General features: G+C 44.8%; 1 protein-coding gene across 3 annotated transcripts; it reads right to left on the bottom strand.

The window, feature by feature from the left end:
- Nucleotides 1-302: 302 nt before the first annotated feature.
- Nucleotides 303-13,031, bottom strand: khdrbs1b (KH domain containing, RNA binding, signal transduction associated 1b). Of its 3 annotated transcripts, XR_012923800.1 has the most exons (10): nt 12,468-13,031; nt 10,234-10,355; nt 9,052-9,168; nt 8,552-8,698; nt 6,550-6,689; nt 5,372-5,612; nt 4,193-4,260; nt 3,749-3,807; nt 2,974-3,162; nt 303-583 (listed from the first exon to the last, which is right to left on the bottom strand). XR_012923800.1 is itself a non-coding variant. In XM_076011604.1 (9 exons), the coding sequence occupies exons 1-9, from the start codon at nt 12,559-12,561 to the stop codon at nt 3,056-3,058; spliced, it is 1,095 nt and encodes a 364-aa protein (XP_075867719.1). In that variant the 5' UTR covers nt 12,562-13,031; the 3' UTR covers nt 2,632-3,055. The 3 variants fall into 3 exon arrangements, 2 of the variants coding, with proteins under 2 accessions (XP_075867719.1, XP_075867720.1); XM_076011604.1 differs by lacking the exon at nt 303-583 and having other exon boundaries at nt 2,632-3,162; XM_076011605.1 differs by lacking the exon at nt 303-583 and having other exon boundaries at nt 2,632-3,162; nt 6,556-6,689; nt 12,468-13,027.
- Nucleotides 13,032-18,831: the final 5,800 nt, after the last annotated feature.

Below are 18,831 nucleotides of genomic sequence, written 5' to 3' on the forward strand. Positions count from 1 at the left end.
TTCATTTTGAGACTCAAGCCTCCTGCAAAAACACCCAGTTGTAGTTTCCTGGTAAAACGGCAGAGCAACTTGGGGGTGTGGCCACTGACCTGAGGGAGCTATCAGTGTAATTTGTGACATCACAAAGAGCGTATTTACAAATTGCCGTGCTTTGGCACTCACTGTATGAAAAAATTAAGCAAGCAAAAGCAAAGCATTAACGTGAATCCTAACATTGCGATCCTTTTTACGAACCAACTTAACAGGTTAGGTTCACGTTTAGGACGATTAATGGATGAATGCACTAGGCCTAAAATAAATAATTGAAAAGGATGTCCTTCAATTGAAATCTACACAAGATCGACATTGTACGAAGGTAGACCCAAAGAACTGACTTTCAGGTTACACTGCTCCCAGTGTGACTGAAAAAATATCCATGCAAAATATATGTAAATATATAAAATGTATCGCTGAAACAACAAATGCAGACTGACCTGAGGTTCACATGGTCTTACTTCACACGGTCTCACTTCAGCAGAGAGTCCGTCTCCCGTTGGGGGGGCGGAGAGGGAAGGTGTTGAAGGTCCACGGCCGACAGCTGCGCCTACAGGAAGGACGCAGCACAAATCAATCCCCCGTGGAAAAAGCACCGGGAGCAGCTCCAACACAAGGATCATGCAACGTCTACAGAGGAGGAGATATGGTCATGCAACTCGAGCTTTTTTTCTTTTTTTCTTTTTTTTTTGCCTCTGGTGGATTTAAACTTTGTAAGAAAAGGCAGGAGAACCTCTGAACGATTACTGTGAGCAGCCTTTAACACAACAAATGAAAGAGAGTGACAGCAGCTCGACTGCACAGAAGATATTGACACATTTTGGCTTGGTCCATGTTTTTTTTTTTTTTCTTTTTTAGCAAGAGTTGCATTAACACGTAAAAAAATCTATTTTGTTAGTACACAGAACAGTTATTTTGGTACATAAAATGCACGACTGTATGATATTGGAAGTTAAGTTTGTCTTACTTTTGAGTCGACTTTTTTTTCTTTTTCTTTTTTTTTTTTTTTTTTCCTTTTTGTTGTTGTTGATGTTGCCATGACCGGAATAGGATTTTAAGAAAGTGTAACGCATTTACCAGCAAGTTTAATGGTCAATGGTATGAACACACTACGAAATTAAACATTTAGGGTTAGGTTACCTTTACAGTGGAGTTGTCTAGGTTATAACCATCCTCTCCATTGCACTGCCATTAGTCTTTACTAAAGTAGCCTCGCGCCAGCGGCATTCATGACAATGAAGCCTAGACCTGAATGATGGTTTGAATTCGGTTAATTTTCAGACGCTATGGAAGCAATTCTCGTTAACGATTACGACCACAGGTAAGAGGATTGAAAAAGTCTTATACATACCCAGGCATTCAATGCTTTAGAACTCTATACACATTAGGAAGCTATCCAGGTTATTTTAGAGGTCTTACCTCTGGGTCCTTTTTAAAAAGTATAGAAAGAGAGAGAGAGAATAAGTTGTGCTCTTTTGATAATCAGTCAAGACATCATTTAGTAGAGTTAAAGTCTGCAGACGACAGCACATCCATTTAGATTTAAAATGCGGTTTTGTGTGAGGAAACAAAGGCAAAACACCTACGTCTGACTGCTGGAGGCGCTTTTTAAAAAAAGCCATTTCAGGGTTTTACTCGGACAGGAAACAAATAAGGCAAGTTAAGTTTCATAAAAAACAAACTAAGCTTTATTGACAAACTGCTGCAAAACATCTTTTGGACAGATTTAGTAACCTATTTAGGCAAGCTTACACATGTAGCATAATGCATTTTATGGAGAGGGTACAGATACTAGTGGCAGAATAGGTACAGTTAGGATGTTTTAAAAATATGTACAAGAGTTCGGATTGAGCTGCAGGATCCCTTCTCTGTAGAAAGAGAAGACCCATGTGGAGATTTTTGTCCCAATCCTTCTTTTGAGTACTTTGTGCATGCAGTTTATAGCGAATCAGACCACAAAATGAAGACCTGAACCGATTTTTAGCATAACAGGAGGCCGTCTCTCAGCCGTGTTTTCGGGAGAATGGCATTTTTTTGTCTTCAAGACTCTTAAAATTAATTTTAACATGTAAAACAAATTAAGGATATGAGGACAGTCCATCTCAACAGTGTCTATTAGGGCTATATTTCAAAACTCTAAGGACAATGACAAATATTGCTGCCTAAGGCTAAATGGACAACATTTTAGAACTATTTAAACAAACCATCATCAAGGATGAATTTCATCGATTCCATTATCGTTGATTTCTTTAACCTTCATTTAATTTAATGAATTTAAGGTAAGATTGTTTTTTCTGCGTTTGTTTCTATATTACATGATCGATAGTTTAAAAGGAATTTTATTTTGCTATATTAACAGAATTTTGAAATGTAGCCTAAATGGGAATCTGCAACTGACCCTCAACAGTAGTTGTATTTAAAAAAACAATTAAAATGGATTCCTTAAGACAGGTTGACACTGAGCCATTAATTCCACTAGAAGTGACTATTTCCAAAACATTTAAAAAAATGCACGGTCAACAATGCAGAAAAGCCAAAGAAGCCAGAGAATGGGGGAAAAGGGGTCAGAGATTTTTTTTTTTTTTTTAAATGAGCTAAAAATAAAAAAAATAATAAAAAAAGGGAAAAAAAATCAAATAAAAAGAAGACAACAGGAAGCCAGCATCACCCCCTCAAACCCATCTGAAAGCCACTTTGGTTGGAGGGATAGGAGGCTGGTTAGTGGGGCGAAGGAAGGAAGGAAGGAAGGAAGGAAGGAAGGACGGAAGGAAGGAAGGAAGGAAGGAAGGAAGGAGGGAAGGAAGGGGACGAGTCCAAAAAAAAAAAAAACGAACAAAAAAAAAAACAGGTCCGATTTTCAGTTCCCAATTTGCTGTCTTGTATAAAGTCCGGTGTAGGGAGGAAAATAATAAATAAAACAAAGACAAAACGAACAATTACTTTTGTCGGGCTGCTTAAAGCGAGAGCTGCCGTGGTCGACAGGAGCTAGTCAGGCCGACACGCTAAGGGCGGCGAGTCCGCTTCAGTACTGTCGGTACGGGTGCTCCCGGTAGGTCGTCTTGGCTCCTCTGGAGGGGGGCGGGACCTTCCCCGTAGCCGTTCGCTGGGTCCCGTTCCAGTCATCCTGGTCTGCAGAGGACACATGCACAAGCAACAAATGCATACATTTACATCAGCGGTCAGACTTTTAAAGGTCATTTTATCGTGCAAAATTCCCCTTGCAGGGGTTTAAAACAACACGTCTCTCCCCAGAAAAATGAAAATTCACCCAGTAGTGTCATTGATTTTGTCCACTTTTCAGTAAAGCACCTCAATGACAGTTCTCCCATCCCAACTAAAAAGTGAATACTGAAAAGTATTTTTTTTCTTTTTCTGACAGCCTCATGTTTCTGTCTCCATCCAATCATGTTGCAGGTCTATCAAAGAATCCATTTTTCATAGGAAGGATCTAAAACCTCAATCTGGGCTAATGTGGAACCTTTGAGGTGCTTTTGGAGTTGTACTTTATTGCAAAAGTCTGTGAAGTGATCAGAATATGATGGGAAAACGAGCGTAAAGTGAACCTGTAATAAAATCCTGGTTACCATAAGTCACGTTACGTTTCACTTTGATTAACTTTGGTGATAACTTAATACATATAACTCCAACATAACTGCAGCTTTCAAAATATCGAGTAATGAAGCGATGCAAATGTATCCTCATCTTTTTCCCTTACCGTATGACTCGTATGACTCTGTGCTCTCGCCGTGTCCGTAGTCGTAGTACTCCGGCTCTCTGTTGGCCCAAGAACACAGAGAAGAAGAGGAAATGTCTCTGAAAAACATCAACTGGCTGCCGACTTGTAATGTCAGGGGCTGTGATAATTGGCTCCGCAAGAATAAGATCAAAGCTGGGCTCTCTAACGTGGAACATCTCGGTCCCGGCGGGACCCCTGCCTAAATTAAAACACTGTCATCCAAACCATGAAGCAGCATTAGCGCTGAAATTTTCTTGCGGAGGGGCTAAAAAGCAGATTTTTTTCGCTTTTGAGTCGAACTGGCAGTGTGTGTGTGTGTGTGTGTGTGTGTGTGTGTGCGTGCGTGCGTGCGTGCGTGCATGCGTGCGTGCGTGCGCTGGGTGAGAAGCAGGTAGAGACCAAAGAGGCGTCTGATTCACTTACGCCTGCGGCTGACTGTAATAGCTGTCATATGACTCGTAGGCCGTCTCTGTGTAGCTCTCGTCGTAGCCCTGGAGAGGGGAGGGAACAGAGAGAAAGAGGAGCCAGATTTGAGGACGGGCGTGTTCATGAATCATAGATGTCGCGGCGGACGGCGCCACCGCCGAGCGGAGCCCCTCCAACCTCATGAGTGGGACGTGGAAACGGCTCGTCCCCGTGTTGCCTGAGAGAACTACTTCTAAAGGCAACCGGCAGGCAGGGAGGGAGGGAGGGGCGGGTTCATACAGCTTTTTCTATTTCTATTTCTATTTTTTCTATTTCTATTTTTTTTCTTGTTTTGTTGCTACTACTATTACTCCTTGTTATTATGTTATTATTGTAGCTTTTGGTACACTCTTTCTTGTGTGTCATATGTCTTAAATAATAATAAAAACATTTGAATTCTCTAAAAACCTGCAACCTAAAAATCACATTCAAACCCGTTGACAACTGGCCGTGTTGGGCCGTGGGAAAGTGACACAGACTCACGTCGACCCGGATCAAATGACTCTGCAGGTGACAGGGGTTTAGATCGGATCGGCCTGCCAGTGGAAACGCTCCACCCAGGCCGAGCTACTAGCTTACATCACATGCTGCGGTTTTCTGCAGTCACTCTTGCGAGTCTTTCCCCCCCTTACAGCTACAAATTGCACTGGCCTACATCAGAAATGTTTGACGTTGACAATCTGAATTTTTGGGGGGAAATTAGCCAAATGTGTTGGGAAAAATCCACAAGCGACCTGTTCATTTCAGTGGGAGAGAAGCAACGGTTGTATTTAAGGTCCAGTGTGTAAAATTTGGCTCGATTTATGATTTTTATATCGCTAAAAGCTTAACATGCAGCCCATAAATACATTAATAAAAGTGTACACTCACAGCACAATAAAAGTAATTTGGTCGTCCTACCCTTAAAATGGTTCTCATATAAATAAGAATATACACAGAGCAATAAGGGTCTTGCTCCTAGTTAGCTGCGATCTTGGCCCGCCATTTTTTAAGGAAGCCCGCCTGGCAGTGGCCTGAATACAAAACTGTCAGGCGGGCTTCCTTAAATGTTTAATGTCAATTACGAATCAGAACAAACGGTTCTATTTTTAGCCAACATGCCCTCCCCTCTACCCCCGCGTGAGCACTCCCACTCACATATTCCTCGTAGCTTTCAGCAGCCGTAGCAGGGGTGTGCTGGTGGGGTGGTGGGGGGGCCATCCTCTGGGGGGGCCCGACTGCAGGGGGCCTGGCCCGGGGGGCCACAGCCCCTCTGGTCGGCGTTGCAGGGGGTCCTCCTCTGCCCGCCGGGGCGCCCCTGACGGCGCCACCTCTGGCCGGGCCGCCTCGTGTCACGCCCCCCCTGGCAGCGGCGCCGCGAGGCGGCATTCCCCTGCCCCTGGATGAGACAAGGAGAAAAAAAAAACAAAAGAAAAAGAAGAAGACTGTTAAACCTGCCCCTCTAATTGGAGGAACGAATGTTTGATTCCGTGACCTTTAAAGGTCCCATATTATATCCACCACCATCATTACTATCTGTTCGAGTGCAGAAGTCTCACACACATAATTATCTCAGAGAAATAAGATGTCTTTTGGCTTCTATTTAGCCGTCTGTTTTCGGCCTTCTGGAAAAATGCTCAGTTTTAGCTCGCCGCTAAAAAACATTTTTTGCAGCACCTTCCAATTGTTTGCAAGGGGACATCAATCACAACAAGGCATTTTTAAAGGCCATTGCAAATCCCAAATCACAAGTGTGTCGGTGCCCTCTATGACATCACAGACGGCTGATCTCTACGGCCGTGCGTTTTAGCACGTACTTTGGAATACGTGAGCAAAAAAAGTAAGAAATGGTGGACCTCACTCATCTCTAGAGAGAGGAATATTGAATATTGTAGCAAAATTGGTGAATAGAGTCATAATATGACCTTTTAACAACCAACAGCTATGGCATTTGTGTTACACACATGAGCAGCGGGGGTCCTTTAATTGCACTTGTGACAAGCGCAGTTGCTAAAGTGCAAATGAAAATATAATAAGGGCGTAATTTATTGAACACCATCGACAGATGTACCACAAGTTCCTCGCTCTCCTCAGAGGTCGATGCGATCCTTTGTCGGCAGGATTGCTCCGCAAGCAAGCGAAGCCTCATTGTAGCAGAAAATAGAGATAAATATTTTGCCTCTACCTCTCTGCTCTTCATATCTATTGCAATGACTTGATACACCAAAGGATAAACAACGGTGTCTTTTTTTGTCTTTTTTTTTTTTTTTCCCTTGTGTGTTCACTGACCCGGGAGCTGTTTACAGGGAGATGGAGATTTGTGTGCGTGGATCTACACACACCTGTGAGCTCCAGCAGGAGGCACTCCGCGGCCCCTGACGGGCATCCCCCCGCGGACTCTTCCTCCGTGCTCCTGGCCTCCGTTCAGATAGCTCATCTCCATGAACTGCTCCTGGCAGATATCATCCATCATATCCTACATGCGCACGCACACACGCACACACACACACGCGCGAGAGGAAAATGAAAAAACAAAAAACAAAAACGAGTCACAGACCTTTTTATATGCAACGAGAAAATACACGGAGACTATAGAGTGGTTGAGGGGAGAAATCGGTGATTGAATGAGCGACGGGTAAAAAAAAAACAGCGCTTCAGAGCAGTTGGACACGCCGCACCGCGAAGACGTGTGAAAGAAAAAAGTCCCGGCGCCACTGAGTCAGGAGTCTAAGGAGCGATTGAGGGAATGTTTATGTAGATGTGGGGGAGAAAAATTCTGACGCAGCACAATTCCTGAAAAACGATGCGGCGCGTTCGTTCGCCGAGCCGAGCCGAGCCGCACCGCACCGTGACCCAATTAATGTCGTTTCCTCTCAGCAAAATGGGCCCGTGGAACAGGGATCGGTTCCTAACGACGGGGAAATAAAAAACGTCTCCAGTAAATATATTTCTTTCTCTCTTTGAGGGAGAACAAAAGACCGCCGCCTCATTATAATTCAGCTCGGGAAGAGCGGCAACGCATCTGCGTCGATATTTCACGGGGCGGCGCCGTGACCCGCCTTGACCCCAGGCGGGGCTGAATCTCCCTTCAAAATCAAGATTATTGCACTTGATGTGGAAAAAAAGAAAAATTCATAGCTAATATTGTGGTGCGTCAGCCCGTGGGGTTCTGTAGAATCCTTCAGACAGGGGCAAAGCCCTGCTTTTGCATCCACATCAGAAGGCGGATAGAGATGCAGAGATACAGAAGCTTTTGCGGGAACAAACGTATCAAAGCCTTCCAGGGTACCTGAGGAGGAGGTGAGGGAGGAGGAAGAGGGGGAGGAGGAAGAGGAGGGTTATACATAAAACATTTCATCCAACAAATCACGTCCGCACAATTCCACAAAACCCGGTCCGTGTATTTTGTTCTGAATAATACGGAGGGCTTCCCAAACAAAGGCAGCCAGACCTGAGAGATTATAGCCCCAAGTTGTAATGGCAGCTCCTGCAAGGTGGGAAACTGGCTACTTTATGCAGTAATACTAATACTCCCTTTGTTCTGCAGGATTCCTTCATCCGCTGGGGGAGTCGAATGAATAGCCTCAAAGTTTCGAGTGGAGTAAAGACACAATAATGGATTACCAGCAAGGAAGGGCAGGTGAAAAAAAGAAGACCGCATTCAGACTGGAGAAAAATTACTGGAGCCTTCGGCCTCTTCGCGTTGCTTTACGTTAATCTTTCTGACTTGAGACCTTCATCCTTTTATCAGATCCTTAATCACGCAAGCCGCTAATCTTCAAAAATCCCGGCAATTAGAGCAAATCTGAAAGTGTGAGTCTCGGCGGGGTGAGACGGAAACATGAGGTGAACGCTGACCGCCAGATTTCATTTCTGCGGTCAGGATTGATTGACTGGCACACGTGTGATTCTGTGGTCTCTTGTGTCCGACAGCAGGGATAGAATAGAATGCCTTGATTGTTGCTATACACACGTACAACAAGATTGAAGCAACACTATCGGCGGTTGGGAGGTGGTTCAGGTGCCTGTGCGCATCAGTGCGTGTCACTCCCACTTCCTGCAACAGCAGAGAAGCAGGGAACAGAGGCGACAGCGATGCCGCGGCAGAACTTGAAAATCTAACGGAGCAGATCGCCTCTGAATTCTGTGAACTCAGCGGTGCATTGGTCAGATAAATTGAAAAATCACTTGCAGTCATTAAACGGCGATGTTTCTCTTGACGCGACAGCTGTGAATGGCGCTTCACTGGCTCGAGGGTGACGTCCGTGATCAGGCGATTGCGCTGACTGTGCTAGCATGCAGCGGCGACGGCGCGGCGAGGCGGGGCGTAAGACTCACAGGGAAGAGGAACTTCTTGACCTCCTCCATGGCGTGCGCCATGCGCAGGTAGGCGTCGGGGACGGGCGCAAACACCTCGATGAACACGTGCAGCTCCATCGAGAGGTGGGCGTATTTGGGTTCTCCGCCTTTCCTCAGACCCTCCTCCTGAGGAAACGACAACGTCACAGACAGGAGTTACACTTCAGACGCACTCGTCGTGCTCGGGACTCTCTTTACTCCCTGATTAAATAAAGGTTTAATATCTGTTTTATATCAAGCCCATCCTAGAGACAATGGAGGAGCGGCCCAGCTCGTGGAGGCCTTGGGCTCTGTGGTTTTTACGTTCACCAAACAGACCTGTGAAGCGGACGCCATCTGGGCTCGGCGCCGACTACTCCCCTCTAGCAACGGCCAGATGTTCCATAGCTCCACCCCTCCTCCACCCCCCCCACACCCTATCCCACCAACTCGCAGGTGCGTAGCACCAGATGTTTGCGTTGGTGGGCGCACTTCTTTACCTTAGATTTGTCTCTCATGGATCCCTTGCCCAGCACAGAGATCTTGGCGCCGGTCTCCTCCTGCAGACGCTTGATTGTGTTGCCTTGAGGTCCCAGAATCTTGCCGACGAAATTGAACTGATGGCAGAGCAGCGGGAGAGCAGCGACAATTAGCCCGGCGGTCGAAGGTGGGGGAGAGCGAAGACCGACGCAGTGACGCAACGACATGCAAATACTGATGCTCGTCTTCTCACGGAAAAGGTTGATGTGCAACTTCAAATTACTTTTCAGTAGGCTGAGAGTGGGCGGAAGTTTCTGCTTCCTTTGCCTTGGAACAAAGTCGCTGGCAGGTGTGCATGGTTGCTTTTACTGAAGAGGTGCCAGCAGGGAGACTGGAACCTCCTGGAGGTTTAAAGGCACTTCTTTTTATGATGCTGAAACAGTCATTAGCGTCGTCCTGCCTGACAGCGCAGACTGATATGCGCAATAAAACTTAGACAGTCTTCCGGATATCGGCGTGCTGCGCTGGCTCCTCGCGACGCATTGATTTCGAGGCTCCAGGTGGAGCGACATCTTGCAGACGTCGCTTTTTTTTTTTTTTTTCGTAAAAAACTTCCAGAGGGTTTGGGTGGGGGGGCTGGGTGAAAATCCACTGAAGCGTGGAGAGGCGGCGAGTGAAAACTGACTCTGAAAAGTTGCACGGCAGTGAAAAATACACAGCCGTGTCAAAACGGATGCAAATACGCTTTCCCAGCATGCAAACAAATCAGCATGCAACAATCAGTGTGACACTTGAGGGTGCGACTCCTTTACAACTCCTCTGGCAGCAGAAAAGCAATAAATCAACTTTAAAAGACGGAAAACATCTGCCAGCGCATCATAAAGGCAAAATATTCAAGTATGAATGGAGACGGCTGAACACAGGAAGAAAGTAGCACAACCAATGAATAAAAAATGGATTTCGCAGCCAGAATAGAGCCATCCTGAGAGGAGTAATTTTAACATTTTGATCCTTTCATGAGACTTTAAAACATGCCAATATCTGGAGTAATTACACTCTGGGGCTTTAGGATCAAGGTTGAGGAGAGCAATTTGAGGCTCCCAAGTAACCCCGTGGCTTTATGTAATTGGAACCCTACCGCAAGAGAAATTAAATCAAGGGGGGAGAAGCGGAAAGAGGAGGCAAGGGCAGAGAAATCTCACCTTGGGATACTGTTTGACAGGTATAAGCACTCGTTCCTTGAGTTTGATGTTCTTTGTTGTGAAAAGGTCCAGGTACGATTCTTCCTCCTTTTTAGTCTCGCCCTTCTGGAGTCTATCAATTTCTGGACAGGGAGAGGTAATGTTTCAGGCAAAGTGTTCACGCAATCCAGGCAGATGGTAAAACGACAAACTACATCCCAGGAATGAGAGTGCATAGGCAGCCTTTATTGATGCATTTCAGGAAACAAGCCCGCATGTCTGGGTTGAATTATTTCGAAGCTCTCCACATCCATTTCCAGCAGCTTTGAACTGTATTCATCATGAACCTCTAAGAGAATCAAACTACGTTTGGGCAAAACTGCACAAAAAAACGACAATAAAACTAGAATAAAGAACAAAACCAACCGCACAAGTCATGTTACCTTTTTCACAATATAGACAAACATGCTAAGTACACCGCATTCATCTATGCAATTGTTTGGACTTTCAGTTATTCAACCAATTCAGCGGTTTTTAAGGTGGAAATTAACACAGCCTGTGGCAACATCATCATAATGTGAGGAGGTTTATTGATTAGAAAATCAGACCCAGTAAATAAATCAGGGTGCAATCATCACTCCACAAAAAAAAACCCACTCATCAAGAAAATGTTGGGGCGAATCAATAATGTAACAGCCCTCATTTGAAAGCTCATCTTCGATCTCTTTTGAACCACAATTTTAACAGCCTGCAATTTTGATAGCACGACTTGGTTGAAAATTGGCAATCAGCGGTTTCGCTCTGCCTCATGTCACTTGGTCTGCGTGGCACGACGTTTCACCTGCGCTGCCCGTCACAGCAATTTACCTTAAACCACCCCGGCCTCGGCTCCCCTCCCGATGACAACACAATATGCCAAGCTGCACTCTGGTGGGGACGTATCCAGCGCACCTTGGGTGGATGTCAAAGAGGAAAACCGCAAAGCCACGAAGCAAAAACGCCTCATCACAGGCAACCAATCTCAGCTGTGGGGCTTCTGTCGTAAAAAAAAAAAAAAAAAAAAAAAAAATTGGCAGAACTTTCACACAAGGACAGCAGCTTCATCAATTCAATATGCCTGACATGGTCTAGAAGAATGGTCACATAGAATAACTCCTCTGCTTGCACGTGTTATGTGAGTAAGTAAGTTTGAACGCTGTAAATTTGTCTGTGTTGTTTACTGTTATTGATGCAACTGCTGCTGCCCTCTTGGCCAGGTCCCTAGAGATGTTTGATCTCAATGGGACTAACATGGTTAAAGGTTAACAAATGTAAATATGTACAGCCCAATTTTAAAACCACGTTTCTTCACATTAACTAACACTTGCTTGGAAATGAAAACAAGCAACGCAGACATTGTATTAAGAGCGGAGTGACCGACTTATTTTTAATATATTGGCCCTGAAGTGCTCGCTAATGACAGTCGGTGGAACTACGTCGTCCACGTATTGTTTCACGCTGTTAGCCCGTTGTTTGGTTTAAAAGGGGTGACATTCCCTCGACACTACCCTGCCCCTGTAACTAAGAGTCGAAAAGCAGAGTTTCATATGCGCTTATACAACCTGAGTGACAAATGCCCCAGAGTTCCAGCTCTTCTTCACAGGACCCAGTCACAGGGTCACGAGCTACAGTATCGGACAGCAGGGTTTTATATCGCCGCTATCGGCCAGTAGCGGGTTTTCACCCCCTCGCCTGCCACGGGTAATGGCGCACATTAACGTGCCACTGTGCACAGTATAGCTTCCAGACAACAAAACAACGACACAAAATTAGGAGTTGACTCAAACTAATCGGCCGGGTGTTATTGTTATTAGGTTTCACAAGGAAGAGTGCGAACTCCACGTTTAAGTAGGTTGGCACGCGACCACCGGAAACGACACTTGTCCCGCTCCGTGCCGTGGGTCCTGCTGGGTTAGCTTCGGCGTGGAGCGACGTTTACACCAGTTTATTACGACACGCCTCCAACGTGTGACAAACGTATACTCGTTAATTAGCATAAACACTCGTTTCCGTACTTCCTCTTAATGCCTTTGTGTTTAACGTCCCGTCAGCAAAGGCAAAGGGGTACCAAAGCGTGGAGTGCGTTTATATATTGAAGGTGCGTTCACGTTCCAGTCCGAACGCAGCATCCCTACCGCCCTCCCCACCTGAAAAAGGCATCAAAAACAAATAACTGAAAACAAAGCAAACAAACAAACAAAAAAAAAAAACTTCACCTGCATTTAAAAGTTTCATGGCGTGCGTAAACGACGGGTCCAGGCTGTCCTTCTCCGCCAGAAGCTCAGGCAGGTATTTGTCGTCGTTCTCCATTTCGAGAAATCAAATCTCGGGTGCAGCCGGCTCAAAAAAAAAAGAAGCGCAGGAACAGAAGATAAACCCAAGAGTTATTTCTTTTTCAAAAAAAGGAGTATTCCAGTTATGTAATTAACGGAGTGGTGCGTATCCGCTGCGCAGACGGCGCTTTGCATGTGGCTGAGCGATGGTTGCGTTGCTGCGGCAGGATGCTCCGTGCTGACTTTTCGCGTCTTGCGCGGCTCTCTCCGACCCGCCGCAGAGCTCCTCTCGGCACCGCTGGCTGACTGGAACTGAGAGGGGGACGGACGAAAACAGAGAGAGGCAGAAGAACGGCGATCTGACTCGGGCCGGCGGAAGTGAGCTCAGCAGCAGCAGCAGCAGCAGCAGCAGCAACAACACAAGGACGCAGTTCTCACACACCGCCTCCTTCGTGCCGCTGCGAGGACGCGCGCCGCCCCCAGGAGCGATAACGTTAATCCCAACATCACATTCTCAATGGCTGGCAATGGGTGTGCCCGTGTGCGCGGACGCAGAGCTGCGTTTATAATAGATAAAAAAAAAAAAAAAAAAAAAAAGGTCCAGACCGCTCCGGGGTACGATTGTCCCTGCTCCCTTGCTCACGTTAATTTGATGTGGGGAAATCACAGAAGTTACTGTAATAACACATGAAGATATATCGGTGGCAGATGTGCGTGATTGACAAGTTCAAACATTTGATCATTCGAGGATCTATTGGAATTGGAATAGATCAAATCAAATCAAATCAAATGGATAATTAGATAATTGAATAATAAGATATCATTTAATTTTGTTTTTCACATATTATCTGCCGTTTATTAACACACGTCATCATATATTTGATTGATTTTCAAAAATAGTGATCAGATAGATAGATAGATAGCGTTCTTGTGATATTCTCTGCTGTATGTTTGTACAAGGTACGTGGAGACGAGGTACTTTTCATTTAGAGCTCTCTACTGCCTCTCTGCGGTAGTGCGAATTATAACAAGGCGTGTTTGAGGTTCTGTTGATGTACAGATAATAGAATATTGTATATTAGTTATGTGCACATGATATACAGCAAAATATTTTTTTTTATTTGTTTTTGACCCATCCTCTTCTTCGTAAATGTGCCGGAAAAACAAGGTGCACATCTTCGCCTGTATATGAGGTTGAGAGCGTCGGCTAGCCTAGACATGTTTCCTAATTAAGGGGGTGAAATCAGAGCAACCGAAGCACGCACAGAAATATGTGAAATCCTCCTAATCAGAGGAGTCAAAACACAGCCGTCAAGCCTCTATCTTTCGATCATGCAGGTAGCGGTTAATCTGAAAACTTCAGCCGAAAGCAATATAAACACCCGTCTTTTGGGGGAGAGGCAAAGCACTTTTGTAAACAGGGGGGAGCAAAGGAGATGAGTTGTGTTGGAATGAAAGAATCTGAGAGCCTGTTTTGTCATTTTTCCAATTTCGTTTTACATTTTGCAATTCAAGGCGACGTGTCAGAGCGAGGATGATGCAGTGAGAGGCCTTTGTGGATGAGAGTCTCAAGGATTGATTCCAGCGATTCAGTCGTACGTGGTAATGAACCTGTCAAAGCTGAGTGGAGCGCGAGGGGTCAGAGGTTAAAGCTGGGCTAATGCATACAAAGCGTGACTGCTCCATGTTTGTTGAGTCTTTAACTATGGAACACGCATTATCTGCAGTGGGTGCCCGTTGAACAAAAAAAACAACAACAACAACAAAAAAAAAAACAGAGGCTTAAGGTCAGATTAGTCAGTCAGATGCCAGTCTGAAAATCATTGGGATCGAGCACAGCCGTTCCCACGAATGCGTCTGCTCAAAACAAATGAAGGGGAAGGGGGAGGGGGAAAAGTTAGCAATAAACGGCGAGAGGAGGCTGAAGACGAGCTCCAACTATTAGCGTTCAGCTTGATGTATCCCTGACCGTTACAGCGCGGTTAGTGTCGGGGGTTGCAAGGTTGTCCCGACTCCTCTTGTCATTGACAGAATGGATAGCGCGTGAGCCGAATTTCAATCGGCTCATAAAAGGAAGACTTACTTCTCTTGGCAGGTGGAGGAGTTCCAATTCGCGAGCCTGCGCTCGTGCCTTCTGCTCGTGCGGACTTCCGCTGTCCCCCTGGCACACAGAGCCACAGTCTGGGGTAAACAGGGGCAGATGGAAGGGGTAAACACTGCGGTGTGTGGTCTCACATGGGGGAGATACAGAATTTTTGCGTCCGGCCATTCTCCTACTGTTTCCCCCAGTGACTGGAGGCAGAGGTGAGTCTTTGCAGCGTCTCAGTTGCCTCCCAGTTTTGGCAAAGACGCGCGGCGTGCAAGGGCTCCGCGAAAGTCGTGAAAATCTTAGAGGCACTTTATAGCAGGTTTTATTGCAGGTTTTATAAAGTGCAGTGTAAGGAGTCTGTTGCCAGGCATCTGTGAGGTTGAGCTACGGCCGAGGAGTCTTGGAGCTACAATAAATGCAGTCTCCAGCGCGCCAGCATCATTGCAGTGGTTTTGTTATGTTTTTGTTTTGGGTCATATTAGTTTGGCACTTCTGCTGTGCTGTTTGGTCAAACGAGTCTGGGAACCTAAACTCATGAAGTAATCTGACTGGATAACTTGGAATACAGGTAGCTAATGGGTAAACAGTTGCAACTACACTGAAAATATGGAGCATTTCCTTAATCTAATTTCTTATTACAAAAAAAAAAAAAAAAAGGAAGGTTGAGGAGATTAACCATGTACCTTAATTACTCGGTGTTTTCCTGTCCATCGTGGATAGCAAATGTGTGGGGCCTTATTAGGAGATGCACAAAGACATCCTACAGCGCCGTCCTTCATTCTTCTTTAAAATGCCACGAGAAAAACTTTGTTCTTCCATCCTGTTCCTCTACAACTGCTATACTGCAGCATTACGTCGTTCGCAGCAGTCTTCCTGTACTTCTTTGTCTATTTTGGCTTTTAAAGGTTAAGTATGTAATATTTGGTATTTCGAGAAGAAACATCGACATCAAGTGGCTACAACTTAGATTGCAGCGCTCACTCTCTCACCGTCCCTCTCTCGAGGTTGCCAGTGAACTACAGTGGGCTGCACATGCAAACCTGGATACCACCTCCCCCCTCTTCTTTGCTTGCTTCGTCTACTAGGAGCTCTATCAATATTCTTACATATACATATAAGGACCGTTGTATGGTTAGGAAAACCAAATAACCTTTATTGGACTGTGAGCATATACATTTAGTAATCTATTTACGGACATTATATTACCTTTACCAATATAAAAATTGTAAAATCAGGTCAAATATTACACAAAGGACCTATTATGGGCCCCTGGCTTCAGTAGCCATCTACTTTCATCACGGCAACAAGGAAGCTGATTGGTTACGAAAGGCCGATGATGCTATAGGCCGGGGCTTTTGAGGACAGATTTGCGAGAGTTCACAATATAAAATCTCTTCATTCTTGCCTTGTGAGGTCAGAGGCTTTAAGAGCGTGGTCAAATATTTTGTGCAGGAACATCGGACTTCTGACTGTTAAGGAATTTAAACAAAAATGATAAAAAATGAAAAGATGTAAGTGCAGGAAAACTATTTCGCGAGAGGAGCCATTGAATCCGTCTTCTCGTCTCGATAGGGGCTGCCATTCCTCCAGCGTGAAGTGATTCTGGGAGGAAGTGGGGCGGGAACGAGATAAAACAAAAGTTGCAACGAGACAAACTGCAGAGCGAAGGAATTTGTAAGCTTCAATCCCCTAGATTACACTCTGTCAGTGAAGGGTTTTCCTCTTCTTAGGCGTAAAAAGCAAGTCAGATAGATGGCTGGGCTCCATCGTAGGGTCACGCTCAGTTTAGCATTGCCACAAGGCTGAAGAAACCTTTTTCTTTTCTTTTTTTTCTTTTTTTTCTTTTTTACCCATGAGAGCTTTCGCAACTGTCACACCTGCTTAGGTCAGTAACACCCCGCCCCCTTTCTTTCACCATGACCTCATCTTCCCACCTTCCCGCGCTCCCCTTGCCTCCTCCCCTCTTCCCCCAGTAAGCAAGTGTTCCTGTCATGGCTGCAATGCCATTATTGTGCTGACGATCAGCACCCCTCGCGATACGCTTGTTGTTTTTATGGCGACAATCACATTAAAAGAGAGCAAATTAGTAAAAAAAAAAAAAAAAATATTGGGGAGGGAGCGGGGGGGTACATTCCGCTGTTCATGTAGTATCAAGTTTGTTCCGGTAAGAAAGCCTCATTTGCATGGCAGGAGTCTTGCTCCATCGCAAACAAGAGTTCTGGGAAAATCCATTAGTGAGGGAAACTACATATTCTGCTGGCATGGCAAAATAAATACACACACAGAGATGGAAAATGGCACCGATCCAGCAGACAAACACTCAACCTTACACTTTCTGGAAACAAAAAAGTTCAGCCAAAAACAAATCAAGCCAAAAACACTTAAATATATATATATTAAAAAAAAATAGTTCTGTGAAACAAATGTTAGACATGTAGACAAGTTGAATGTGGTTTTTTTTTTAATTTCTCAGCCACAATTAATATCACCTTGGAAATGATGACATTTGTTTTTCCTTTGACCTCAGGAAAATGGGAACGGATGGGAACACAGATTTCACTCTTCTTCTACTCCTAGAGAGGATTTTTGCCTGGAGTACAGTTTTGACCCAAACTGAAACACTGTATTTACACTGTAATTACAAAACTGGATTTTTTTTTTTTTTTTTCATTCTTTTGAATGATGCTATGGTAAAATGATAAAAAAAAATACTCTTTCTTGGTTTGTGGGTCACTATTCCTTGATGTGTACATTCAGAAAAATGTCACATCTTGTTGTGTAGCTGAGAACAAAAAAAAATCCAAGTCTAAATCTAAAATCTAACAAACAACTTATGGCACACTTTTTGCTGTATTGGAAAGTTGAACTAAAGCTGGATATGCTTTGAGCTTAAATTTTTAAGGGTGCAACAACTATTCCATCTAAAACACTGTTTTATATCAACAGATTCTCTGTTTATGATTTACACTGTGAGTAAGTAGGTCGACATCTCAGTCCAGAGGGATGAAGTGAGCCTGTTTACTCTCACTGCGGGTTTCCATTTATTATTTTTTTTATAGATTTTCCATTTCTTTCTCTCTCTCTCTCTTCTCTCTCTCCGCCTGGCCACTCAAGAGTTCCTCTCTTTACACATGTGCCAGACTGTTCCCAATCTTTAGCGCCAAGATAAACCTACAGTATTGATTTAAGGTACACTAGTCGTCTTCTTCGGGCCTGCTTGCGAAGCCAATACGCCCTTCTATGGAGACGTGTGCGGTGTTTATTTCCTTATGCATGTGCGCACACAACGACTTATGGCTAGTGGGGCCGATGTGCGACCTCTGGGAAATCGCTCAGAAAACTGTTTGTACTCAACACCACCGCAACGACTGCAGTGGGAGACATTGGGGCCTCTCTCCTTCTCTCTCTGTCTCTGTGCTGCTGCTGCTGCTACAAACACTGAGGTGGGATTTCATTCGGGCAGTAGGAGAAAAATTATGAGACTTGCTCATATTGACTGAACACAGTTTTTTCCTCCCCATCTAATGGAGCGTATCACTACTTAACCGCTCCTCAGTAGATTTTAACGCTTGTTTGATGGCAGCTTGGTCGATCGGCGTGTTGCACAGATTCATGCGCTTACAGTTGGAATTGTGTGTTTGCTGAATTGCGCTTTTTTGTGAAAATCCGGTGTAACGTACATCATTGTTCTGTTAATGGTAAGTGCATTTATGTGTTTTGTCTGTGTTGATGTTTTTCTGTATGTTGTGTACTCTTTAAAAGGATTTTAAACAGTTTGGTTTTTTTTTTTCAAAGCCTATTGCCACAATGCCTCTCGTCAAATGAGCAGCTACATGTTCTTCAATGGTCATTGGCTGTGGTGTTGAGCTCCGGGAGGATCAGTGAACACAGTGGAGGTGAACGGTGCAGGTCCTCCTCCCTCAAAACTCATCAAACACACAATCCAACAACTCTGAAACACTCTTGTGCACAAGTTGTGATCTGCATGTTCATCGCCCCATGAAGCAAATAGCCTAAACTAGTGGACTGACACAGTAGCATCGTGGTTACTAACTTGGTTTTTAGCTCAAATAAATAAGATTCTGGGTCTCTGCTGCTCCCAACGCAGGAAGATGGTGTTTTTCTCTCCGTTTTTTTATTTTCAACAAGGTTATACATAAGGGATGAGGGACGCAGACTTGAGAAGACAGACGCTCTGCTTTTCCTGGAGGTTGGATT

The sequence above is a fragment of the Nelusetta ayraudi genome, unplaced genomic scaffold (assembly GCF_046127955.1).
Source record: "Nelusetta ayraudi isolate G7.1 ecotype Tasmania unplaced genomic scaffold, CSIRO-AGI_Nayr_v1 ptg000135l, whole genome shotgun sequence".
Taxonomy (NCBI): domain Eukaryota; kingdom Metazoa; phylum Chordata; class Actinopteri; order Tetraodontiformes; family Monacanthidae; genus Nelusetta; species Nelusetta ayraudi.

Coding starts and splice junctions, on each gene's coding strand:
- khdrbs1b (XM_076011604.1), bottom strand. CDS start 12,561: ATGGAGAACGACGACAAATACCTGCCTGAGCTTCTGGCGGAGAAGGAC. Junction 9,169..10,233: donor CTGTCAAACAGTATCCCAAG/GTGAGATTTCTC, acceptor CTCTGCCATCAG/TTCAATTTCGTCGGCAAGAT. Junction 3,808..4,192: donor TATTACAGTCAGCCGCAGGC/GTAAGTGAATCA, acceptor TTGGGCCAACAG/AGAGCCGGAGTACTACGACT.